The 11,885-nt window shown below is 41.9% G+C and overlaps 1 protein-coding gene across 1 annotated transcript; it reads left to right on the top strand.

Annotated features, from left to right (window-relative positions):
• Positions 1 to 8,433: 8,433 nt before the first annotated feature.
• Positions 8,434 to 11,533, top strand: LOC129090572 (mucin-2-like). The gene is made up of 4 exons (XM_054598216.1): positions 8,434 to 8,925; positions 9,580 to 9,792; positions 10,137 to 10,866; positions 11,379 to 11,533. Exons 1-4 carry the CDS (start codon positions 8,434 to 8,436, stop codon positions 11,531 to 11,533), a joined length of 1,590 nt encoding a protein of 529 aa, XP_054454191.1.
• The last annotated feature ends 352 nt before the right edge of the window (positions 11,534 to 11,885 follow it).

Raw genomic sequence — 11,885 nt, 5'->3', positions numbered from 1 at the left:
CTCTTAGGTGTTAAGGTGCTGTGGAAGCAGGAGATGACAAAACAAAACCTAGTTGTTTTTTATGCATTTGTAGACAGATCACGAAAACCCCATGGCCTTTTTGATAAATGTGCACTTTTGACCCTTACCTGGAATGCAAACATATTTGAAACTGTAATAAGTAACCAGATATACATGAGATTAAAGTGAGATTTATTTATGAAGAACATTTACTATGTTGGTTCTTGGACCTGGAACATAAAAACTCCTCTGTGAGAAGCAAACACATGAATATACTGAGAGAAAACTCTGAATCAGAGGATTTATTAAAGAAAGAAGAGCCACAGCGTCAGCTGAAAGACGGCCCAGCTGAACAATAGAAAAGGAGAGATGGAGGGAGGAGAAGAAGATTGAATGCACAGTGCTGAGTGAAGGGGTGAACAAGTTGAGAGCCAACTGGAAATGGAGGTTTCTGGCAAAGTCCAACGTCTGAGGCGTTTCTAAGGAAACAACAGCGCAACTAAGTTCACAGAGCTGAAAGCTCGTCGCTGCATTGAAAAGATGAAACTACAATCAAAGGGGCGCAAAACACAGGTTGTTATTTAAGTTTACCTTTGATAATTTACTTTGTGAACATGAATTACTACAACAGCTAATTTAAATTTGTGTGAGTTTAACTGTTTTTAGAATACAAGAAAACAACATCTGCAAATTAATGATTTTCTCATTATACAAATGTGACTTTATCCCTTGACTTTTGTATTCCTGCCTGTATTTAGTTATGCATTTGTCAAACCTGCTTGCTAGCTTACTTATTAGGTAACAGTAGTCAGCTACCCATGTCTGTCAACAGGCAGTATGGATGGGGAGAATGTTTACAGCAACCAAAAACTGTTTCAGTGCAATTAGGGGCAGGTGAGTAAAAGTGTGAACCTGTCCTTTAAGTGTCTGGGGTTGGAGGAGTAGTGAGATGTGTTAGGAGGTGCAGGAGGAGACAGGAGGATTAGGAGGTGGGGTAACCTGAGAAATACCTCTGCTCAAACTTGCTACCAAGCTGTTGACATGGTGAATAATAGATGACTGTATTTTTTACTTGTGTATCTTTTTGGGATTATCTGTGTTTATCTTTGCAAATGGCTTTGTGTTTATGACGGATGTGTGGATAAGAAAAAAATAAAAAAAGTATTGCAGAGAAGATATGTAGCGGTTTTCCCTTTTTTTTTTTTTTGCTTAAGTCTGACACCACCACTCTCTGTCCCACAGGTAACACTCACCTAGTGGGCACAAGCTAACCATTGGAGGATCACATGGCCTCATCCGACATGACGGTACCGGAAGCAGTTCTGTTACCATGGTAACAGACTCAATGGGAAGTGACCTGGAGCAGAGAGCAGGTTCAACCCAACAGTTTGACAGCTACCTGAGGAACAGGTGAGAGGCTGGAGGAGAGGGGATCAAGTGACACACACACACACACACACACACACACACACACACACACACACACACACACACACACACACACACACACACACACACACACACACACACACACACACACACACACACACACACACACACACACACACCTGCTACTATATACTCACTTTTGGCCAAGGTGATATCACATATCACACACGCCTGACTGCACTGCACACTTGCATGCGAGCACGCTGCTGCTAACATCTTCCCTGGAATAGATCGCTGTAGGACACTTTATTTGCATGTTCTCATCTGTTCACGCATTCGGAGGTAAAACTGAATCAAATTTGTAGATATTTAGATCAAATTATAAACCTTCCAGCTTTATGTCAATGTGCCAATTGGTGTTGAGTAGTTAATAAGATGTAATGTGAGCTTGTCTGTCTTGTGTTGTGGTGTTAGGATCAGAGAGCTAGTGAGGTCAGAGAGGAGCCTGCTGCTACAGCTCTATCAGCTAGCCTCTGCCTCTCACCTCCCCAGCATGCAATACTCCCAGAGACTGGACCAGAGACTACACATGCTCAGGGAGGAGGTCAGGGCCATGGTGAGTGCTCAGGATCTCTGAATGAATCATTGGTATGGACGTACAAAATGTTAAACATGAAGACTGTAATGGATGTGTGAGTCTTTTTACCCAGGTTTTACCTACAATAAGTCTCGACTGACATGTCTGTTCAGTGGACAAATTATAGAAAATATACTTTGTATAGTATGCAGTTAACTCCCTCTATAATTTGGAGTATACCTTTTCATTGTACATCTGCTTTTAAGTAACTACACGTTGGTGATTTCATAGATAAATAACTTAATTAATTCCCAGAGGGAAAACTGGTTTGTTTGCTCATGCAAAGTAAAAAAAAAAAAGACAGATAAAAACAGATTACATCTACAGTTAGGTCTACTACTACATTACCAACACTGACACACAAATCATATTTGAAGAGAAAACTGTTGGCTACACTGTGGCATCTCTGTCTTTAATATTTTTTCTCCGTCTTTTCTCTTCTCCAACTGACCCAGACCCAGGACAAGGAGCGAGGGGAGCAGGTTTGGAGGGACCGACTGCAGCGGTGTCAGAGGCAGCTGAAGGCCAAAGAGGAGGAGATGAGTCGCCAGTCCCAGTACTTTGAGAACTATAAAACCCAACTCCAGCACAAGCTCAGCCTGGCCCGGGACAGAGAGCAGAGCCTACAGAACAGGATCTACACTTTAGAAAAGCAGCTACTGGACATGACCGTGAGTGCCGCCACTAGCATCGCGACGATCAGTGCAGTCAGAATTACTGCCGGGACTGTAACACACTGGGAAGAACAAGAGAGGCTGCCTCCCATGAGAGGAGAGGGTGAAGGAGAGGAGGAGAGAAAGGAGGAGAGGAGGAGGCAATGGCAATGGCAGCCAAGTGTGGGAAATAAGAGAGAAGGAGGGCTAGAAGGCAAGGAAGAGATGCAAGGAGAAAGAGTCAAAGAAACAAACTCAAATGAAGCCAGGCTGCAAGGCTTCATCCTGAGCCTGCAGGAGGATCTCAGGGTGCTGCTGGAGAGAGAGGAGGGTGGGATGACGGAGCGTAGGAGACTGATGGAGCACCTCCAGGAGGCCCATGAGAACAGCCACTTCCTGGGCTGCAAGGTGGAAGAGATGACGGCAGAGGTGAACCAGCTGAAGCTGTCTGAAAACTCCCTGATGGAGGAAGTTGAAGAGCTGAAAGAGGAGAACCACAGACTCCAGCAGATACTGAGGGATCCAGCTAACAAAACAGCCAGTCAGTCATTCACGGTGCCTGAGTCCACATGCTCCAACACTCTCTCATATACCACTGCCATGGGACACTCCTCGGTGGGGAGCTCTGGAGAGGTGCGTAAGACATGATTATTGTTTTTCTAACCTTTATTTAATCAGGTAGTCTCATTGAGATCAAGACCTGAGTACGGCACAATAGACAAAAAACTAAATGGAGACTTAAAAGGTCAAAAACTAAAAGTTTAAATTCACCCAATGGGATGAGACTTCCATTTTATTTGTAGATCATTTGATTTATATGGTTCAAAGCACTTGAAGGAGTAGAAATCTTCATAAGTTGAGTATTTACTTTTTGGGTATCAAGAGTCAGCAAGTCCTGATGTCCACTCTGATGAACACTGTTTACAAATCTGAGAAGAGATGTTATATACTGAAGCAGCTTAAGTAGAAGATATTATAAACAAAAATTGTCGTTTGGCGCTCTGTTCACTTTGCTTGTAAGGAACAGCCTACCTTTTCACACAGTACACCGCTGTGACCATGATACTCATCTACTGCATTAAAAAGGGGAAGGCACAGTACAACTAATATTAGTTGTGAAAAAAAACTTAAAGACTGTTAACTTTTAAACTGATTGATTATTATTTTGAATATAGATTTCAGTTGTTTTATGTGACTAATTTAACCTGTTTTTCAAATTACGTAAAAATAACTAATTGGCCCATAAATACTAGATCTGGTGTTGAAATTGGCTCAATGTTGTAAATTCCTTCCTGTTATTTCATGACAAGGTATTATGGTATACAAAAAAGAGTGAAAGCTCTGTTGTGAGGATTTAGGTTGTTATATAACCACCTCCGCTTTTGTAAATGCTTATACAGGTATATCTAAATATCAATAGATATCACTATAGCTGACCTAGACATGAATTTGGTTATTTTTCTATTAAGTGTTTTGACAGTTACATTTAAGATGACCAGAAGAAGCCAAAATTGCTGCTTTCTTAATGAATTGCAAAAGAATTCAAGTCCCTTTGTTTAACTCCGGTGATCTTAGAACAGATTTGTATAAAGGATTCACAACCCATGTCCCACAACTGTGATCTATGTGTAGGTACATCTAACGTTGGACGAGGTAACAGGCCGGCCTCATTCATCTGCAGTTCTACCAGCTCACCACCAGGTGGAAGCAGAGAGACTGCAGAACAACACAGAGGTTCACCACTCATCTGCCAAATCAGAATCATCTCCACCTACAATCTTTTGCCACCTCGGCTCCAAAACCAACCCAAGCCTCCAGTCACTCTCTTTGACTACAGAGACACTAGATGAGTTTCAACTGGGGGCCTGGTGCTCCAGAGGGATCCCAAACCTGGAGCAAAGCCCCAGTGAAGAATCTGATGCCCTGAGGGAAGCCTACAGGAGCTTGGGGTTGGGGGAAGATCTCGAAGCGCATCAAAAACAACGTGACAGCTTGGAGGTCGCCCTGAAGCACGCACAGGAGCAGCTGCAGAGGATGGCTCAAGAGAATACTCAACTGAAGTTACAACTCAGGAAACGGGGACAAGAATCAGAGGCAGAGAAGGGATCTTCAAGAGAAAAGGTATGTCACAGGGGTTGCAATATTCCCCATTTTTTTTATACAGCTGAAATGACTTTCTTTACACAGTTTTGTAGTATATCAGAAATTCTACCTCTTTGTATACTCAGATTAGGACACTACCTGCCAGTATTGGAGCTGAAGATAACGACATCCTCGCCCGGGATGATCTTGTCCAGGCCCTGAATCAAGAGAACCGTGCCTTGGCCGACCGGATCCAGGAGCTTCTGGCTAACATTGAGCTCAGAGAAGAGGAGCTCAAGAGGGAGCAAACACAGATGGTGGAGAATATCTCCAAGCTAGAGGGAAACAGAGTCATGCTGGAGCAGGAGAACCAGGAACAGGAGTGTTTGATTACAGAACTCACAAAGAAGACTGAGGATGATCTCAATACCATCATGGAGCTGCAGCAAAAGCTAATGGAGAGTGAACAGCGTATGGAGGTATCACAGGTTGCCAAGAAACTGTGTGGATCTCAATTGCAAAGTGAATATACTGCTGCAATATCTGGAAGTTTTCAACAGAACAACGGAGACGAATGTGTGGACAGTTTGGTGGAAAGTGTGCTAAGCAGGCCAGAACCACAGTTGATGTCCAGTCAACAACCAGAAGATTTGACTGCAGCTTCAGCACCTGGTTCTCAACATCATAATCACTATGATCCTCTGCAGAACAGCGTGCAAAGCAGTCTGCATGTTGGTTCACTGACTGATCAAGAAGGCCAGCTCGCCAAGTCGCTCCAGAGCCTCAAAACAGAAAAAGAGGAACTGTCAGACTGCATAAATGCTCTCAGAGAGCAGCAGAGAGAAGTAGCTCTGTCAGTCCAAACACAAACAGAAGAGAAACAGCAGTTAACTCGAATAGTTTGGGAACTGAAGGAGGAGAAAGACAGCATCTCTCTATCTCTGGCTGGTCTCAAACAGGAGAGAGAGCAGCTTACCAGGACGGTCTGTGGTCTGAGGGCTGAGAAGGACCAGTTTATAAGGTCTATGAGTGGCCTGAAAGAGGAGAAAGAGTCTTTATCAGGTCTCAAAAGAGAAAAAGAGAAACTGTTAGAATCTCTCTCAAGTGGAAAAGAAGAGAGAGATCAAATCATGCAGTCGCTACAAAGTTTACAGACAGAGAGTGACCAGTTAAGCCAGGCGGTGCTCTGTTTGAAACAAGAAAGAGACCAGCTAACCAATTCCCTCAAATGTCTGAAGGAGCAGAGAGACAAAGAACAATCATCTTACACTTCCCAAGAAGACTGTGACAAGTTAATAAAATCAGGTTTGAGAGAAGACAAAGAAAGACTTGAACATTCAATCAGTTGTTTGAAGCAGGAAGAAAAACAGATAAAGCTATTACTTCAGGGCCTAAGAGAGGAAAGAAACATCCTCCAAGCTGCTCGGCCCAGCCAAACACAAACAGAGGGGAGCAATCAGAAGCAGAATCTGCAGAATCCACAGTGTGCCGTTACGACAAAGAGGACCGAGAGCCTTGTTGGAACAGGAGCTACACAAAGATGTCAGGCTCATGACCACAGGGGAAGCTCCGTACAGGTATTAAGAGTGGTGTGATTCATGCCTATATTTATCCTTAAGCATTATTGCTCATAGTGTGTCATTATGTTGGATCATTGTGCACTTATGCAACATGTTTTTGATGGAAAGCAGGAGCAAAGTGATCTGAAGAGGGAGATTGAAGCTTTGGGAGCAGAACTAAAGAAGTCACAGGACGAACTGGACAAGAGCCATGTAGATGTGAGTTTACAAAACTTATCCTTTCTTTAGTAACGTTTGTTTTGGTAGAATATTTTATTGACTTTAGACATTCTGTTGATTAAGCTAAATAATATTAATTGGTCAAAACAATCTAAACTTAAGGTCCACTTGCTAGCTTTAGGTGATTTTTGAATAGGGATTGTTAAACTTCTCCCTCCAAATTATAATTTCCACCCATTAAGTGTGTTAATCTCAACCTTAAAGAGCAGACACGGCATCCTTGCTTGAAATTAGTTTTTTAATGGGTGCTTAAATTTCTGACAGATTATAAAAAATGTAGTTGTAATTTAGGAACAGATCTTTTTTAGTCTTTAGCTGTCCGTTTAGTATTAAAAGGACAGTGGTGCAACATTGGAGATCTCACTAACTTAACATGTTCATGTTATTGTTTGTGGTATTTTCAGACCAAGTGGCTTCGCAGTGAATTGTGTATCTCAGAAGCCGCGAGGGAGGAGGCGGAGAGAAAGGCGGCCCAAGCAGCTAAAAAGTTGGTGAATTTGACAGATGAAGTTTATCAGATGGAAGAAACCAGAGAGGAAAACGACAGCCTCATAACACAGGTATTTAACCAACTAGACATTGCAAAAAATGGTATAAGCAGAAAACATTCAGAGAAACATGCACACATTAAAAACATACACATAGGGTTCAAGATGTAATTTGTCTTTTAGTTTGGACACTCTGTTGTTTGGCTTTTCCCTAACTTTTCCTTTAGGTGCAAAGCAAGACAAACACATTGTTTGTCTGTCATCTGTGTCTGTCTCCTATTCATCTGTTAGACCTAACCAGTGTTTGTGTCTGCCGCAGGTGAAGGATCTGCAGAGCAAAGTGAAAGGCCTCGTCAGGGAGAAGACTGATGCTCTGTCACTAAAGGCACAAATAGAGGAGCAATACAACATCCTTACAGCTCAGCTCAAAGCGAAGGTATCTCTTTTTATTTGTTATGTTAAATTTTCTGTCTCTCAAGTTTCTGCATGGGAAACTGTTCTAAATGTTTTATCTTAACTATTTGCTTCAGAAATCTTCAAAGAAAACTTAATCTTCAAACATACAACACATCCACTGTAGTGCAGAGAGACCAGATTGTAACACTCACACTTCACGTTTGTCACTATATTGAAGGTTTTCAGCGTTTCACTGTTCTTCAGTTGGTTTACCTTTTATAATGTTTAGACTACTTTAAAATTGAGGAGTAATAAATAATACATAAAAATGAGTGAATGAAAAGTTCTTATAACAGATCTGTTTGTGTGCATGTGTCTGTGTGTGTGTGTTTGTGTGTGTGTGTGTGTGTGTGTGTGTGTGTGTGTGTGTGTGTGTGTGTGTGTGTGTGTGTGTGTGTGTGTGTGTGTGTGTGTGTGTGTGTGTGTGTGTGTGTGTGTGTGTGTGTGTGTGAAACCTCACAGACGGTGGCTCTGGAGGAGCTAAACTCTGAGTATATTGCTCTAAGACGAGGGCAGGGCAGCAAGGACGATCTGAGCGTTGCTCTCATCTCACTCAGGACTCGTTATAACGACATCAGAGCTAAGGTGGGTACCCAGTCCACTGTGGCTTTGTGGTCCATGCTAGTCAAAGAAGTTAGTTTTATGATGTGAATGGATGAGCTTTTAACTGTGATTTATAAACACAAGTTGTTGTTTTTTTGTACTGCAGTATGACGCACTGAAAACGAGGAGCCAGAATGATCTGGAAATTGCTCCTTTAAAGGTGAGGAAAGAGAGATATATGGTTTTTCATTCCTATTGTCATATTACACATTTTGGACTATTCTAAGCAGTTGAGTTTGACTGACAGGTGTTTCGTCCGATAACAGGCCAAGCTGTCTTGCCTGGTGGTGAAGTGTCAGGAGAGGAACAGCTTGTTGGTTCAGATGATGAAGGCCATGCAGAGACGCGGCTGTGTGGACGCCACACTCGCCCATGAGGTCGAGCAGCTGCTCAGTGACGCTGCTCTGCAAAGCTACACCGCAGCATTCACACCACGCAGCAGCATAAAGACCCAAGATTACACCACCGGGTTTACATCAGGATTTATTTCCAAATTCCAAGACTACACCAGTGGACTCACACCTGATCAGACCTGCTCTACTACATCTGCACTTGAAAAACAGCGTCACCAAAATGGATTCACATCTGAATCTGGAGTGAAATGTAGAGATGTAGAAATTGGAAAACACACATCTTTAGTCACCACTGAAACAAATTGTCAAGACGGCCGTAATGAAGTCACACCTGCACCAACAGAAACACTAAAGAAAAACTCACCTGTGATAAACTCACCAGTGCAAGAGCATGCCAGGGTCCAAGCATCGCCTTCACCTGTTGTTCCTGCACTAAAAGAGAGCTTCATCTCCAATAGAGCTCAGGTGAGATATGCCAATACATTTCTACTCAAAAACCTTTTTTTTTTCAAATGACTGGCTTAAACGTTGTTCATGTAGCATTTTGATAGAAAAACAGTCAACCATTCCTGCATTAATTTTGTAAAACATGATAGGCATCAGTTCCTGGCTTTGATAGTATTTTTCTGTTTGTGCTGCCACTCCTGAATTAATCTAAAATATGACAGAACAAAAAATACATTTTTTTTTTTTACGTTTTCACAATGATAGATTGTAAAAAAATAAATAAAAAAGACAATCCCTTTTTAACATATTTATTATTTTCTGTTAAGCAAACCCTTTGATCAAAGTGGAAAAGATCCTGTTGGCAACTGGGTTTCTGGGAAATGTGGTTCTAATAAGAACACTAGTATGAAAAGATAGGTTCACAATCTTTCAAGTATTTCTTAAAACAGGTGCCCGTATGTTATTGAAAGAGGTTTTTCTTGGTACAATAATTCACCTTGTTTCTAATGTTCATATGTGCATGAAGCTGCCACAGTCTCAGCCATCTTTACAAGTTATCTCATCTGATTTGACATTAACATATCAGTGTTGTTTATACAATTGTTTGTACTTTAAATTGTAAATTAAATTGGGAGAAAGACGACTATCTGCCTTTTCTCAATCCCACCTCAGCTCTCCCCCTCTGGACCAGAGAAATTTGGATTTCATCACTCAGATACAAAAGGGAAGTCCTTCCCAGATCTGACCAGTTTGTCTGGATCCTCACTGAGTCCTACTCCCCACTCCTCCAGCACACGTTTCAGTCCAGGCAGGAGGCTGAGTAGTCCTGAGAAGATCATTAACCTGCATGAGCAACTGCAGAAGACTCTAATGAGCAGCTGTCAGGTACACTGAAGCTTTTTGAACATTCTGCACTACACAGATGCAGGTTAGGGTTTAAGTTAAAACAAAAAAGCATTGCTCTTATGTAAGACTCATCAGACATGAAGATGTATTCACACAAGACCATATACTGATATTTTTATTGTAGGTTTCTTCTAATCTTTATTTATGTTCTCGATCTTTGGAGAACTTGTTTTTATTTTTTATTTCATTAACTCTTACTGTGTTTATTGTTATGTATTGCGCCAATGCATTAAGGAAAATTCTCTATCTTTGAAAACCTACATGGTTTGATTTCAATGTTATGATAGTACATGTATAATGAATGCTTTTCTCTTCATTTCAAGGCTCCAGTGAGCAGAGGAAGAGGACAGCAGCCCAGGAAAAGTCAATCATTTTCAGCTTCTGCAGACCTGGGACCAGCCTCTCAGACGAAGAAGCAGAGCCTCAGTTCCAATAAACCCCTCACCGACTCTCTCCCAGTCACCGCTGCTTTGAGCCAAGCTAAGCACACTCCAACAGTAACAACCACAAATAAGTCTACAACACTGTTTAATGCAGTTGCCTCTCGATCTGCTAATATAACATTGGGTCCCAACATGTTTGCTCACTGTCGCTTTAAAGCATCTGAAACCTCGTCTGTTCTATCCAGCTCTTCTAACTTTCCTTTTGCAACAATGGCACAATCCGTCTCAAGCAGTGGCATTAATATAACAACATCCCCAAGACCGGAAAAGAAAATCACTGCTATCCCGGCTAAATCTGATGCTAAACACACAGCTTCTACTCCTTTAACTCGGAGGACCACTACCTTTGACTCTGATGTCTCGACATGGCGTGACACTAATCTAAAAACCACTGCCTCAGACAAAACTGCCCCGAGCGTATCAACTGCCCCCGAGGCAAATCGTTCTGACATGCCTTCTAAAACGGATGGTGTTGCACCTGCATATCATGGACTTGTATTTGCTGCATCCTCCACTTGGCCTGTTCACTGCTCTCCTGAGACATCCAACAGGTCTGCCACAGAATCCACTGCTGCTCTAGAAAAGGCCAAGACAGAAAGACCCAAACCAGGTAATGCAGAAAAAAACACTTTATTATTTTGTACAAAGGCAGAATACACACGTCATTGCTTAAAGTCCTGGGAGAAGACATTCTTGTTTTTCTGATTTCTCTTATTGAATTCACAATAAAACTTTGCGTGAGTACTTGAATACTGATGCAATGTGATTATACCCAGTCTAGATATGGACCATTCTTTGTTTCTGTTTCTTGTAACACATTCTGCCAGTTTGACGTTGTCCGGTATATTGCTCACATAAAGTAACACACTGCAGTACATGATGCTAAACCTTCACTAAACTGCTTGGATGCATTAGTTAGTTCAGTATGAAGTGAGTCCTGTTATGTTACTTTATTCTGGTAGAATTTTATAGTAGAAGTAACCTGCCAATTAACAAAGAGATAAATAGATTAGAGTGCATTTAGGCTGTAATGTACCTTGTGTTTACAGCAGTAGAAGAATTTAATTGTACAAGAACGATAAAGCACTGTGCTTGATTTTTGCTTTGTCCAATCACCTCCAGAAGCTCCAGTCGAGGTTCGATCTGTTGAGGTAATCAAAACAGTGGGCCAGAGCAGCCTCATGATTGGCTGGGAAAGGCCGCCACTTGACGAGCTGGGCTGCAGTAACGGCACATTTGTGTACGGATACAGGGTAGGCAGAGACTACATGGACTGATACATGAACTTTATTGTTTGTTCCTTCTTGTACTTATTATTTCCTTTCACCCCTCAGGTGTTTGTAGACGGAGACTTCCACAAATCTGTCATGAGCTCAGCGTGCACCAAGGTATCCGGCTCTTTAAAAGCTTTTATCACTTTTAAAATGAAACTTAACAACAGCAATTCATATTCATTTTTTTGTTTCTACAGTGTATTCTGGAGAACGTCGATCTGAGTGTCCCAGTTCACATCAGTGTCCAAACGCTGGGATCTAATGGTGTCAGTTCAAACTTTGTCCACACCATGTACAGGACTTCAGTCAGATCAGACCACCACTGAGTCTCAGTGTCTGGCTGAATGCAGCAAAC

Source organism: Anoplopoma fimbria, chromosome 4 (genome assembly GCF_027596085.1).
Source record: "Anoplopoma fimbria isolate UVic2021 breed Golden Eagle Sablefish chromosome 4, Afim_UVic_2022, whole genome shotgun sequence".
In the NCBI taxonomy this organism is placed as follows: Eukaryota; Metazoa; Chordata; class Actinopteri; order Perciformes; family Anoplopomatidae; genus Anoplopoma; species Anoplopoma fimbria.
The sequence above is the reverse complement of the archived record's forward strand: the minus strand, read 5'-3'. Positions and strand labels throughout refer to the sequence as shown.

Bases quoted from the DNA above. Each gene is read 5' to 3' on its own strand.
- LOC129090572 (XM_054598216.1), top strand. From the start codon at position 8,434: ATGAAGGCCATGCAGAGACGCGGCTGTGTGGACGCCACACTCGCCCAT. The intron at 8,926-9,579 runs GTGAGATATGCC...ATCCCACCTCAG, and splicing joins TCATCTCCAATAGAGCTCAG to CTCTCCCCCTCTGGACCAGA. The intron at 9,793-10,136 runs GTACACTGAAGC...CTTCATTTCAAG, and splicing joins CTCTAATGAGCAGCTGTCAG to GCTCCAGTGAGCAGAGGAAG.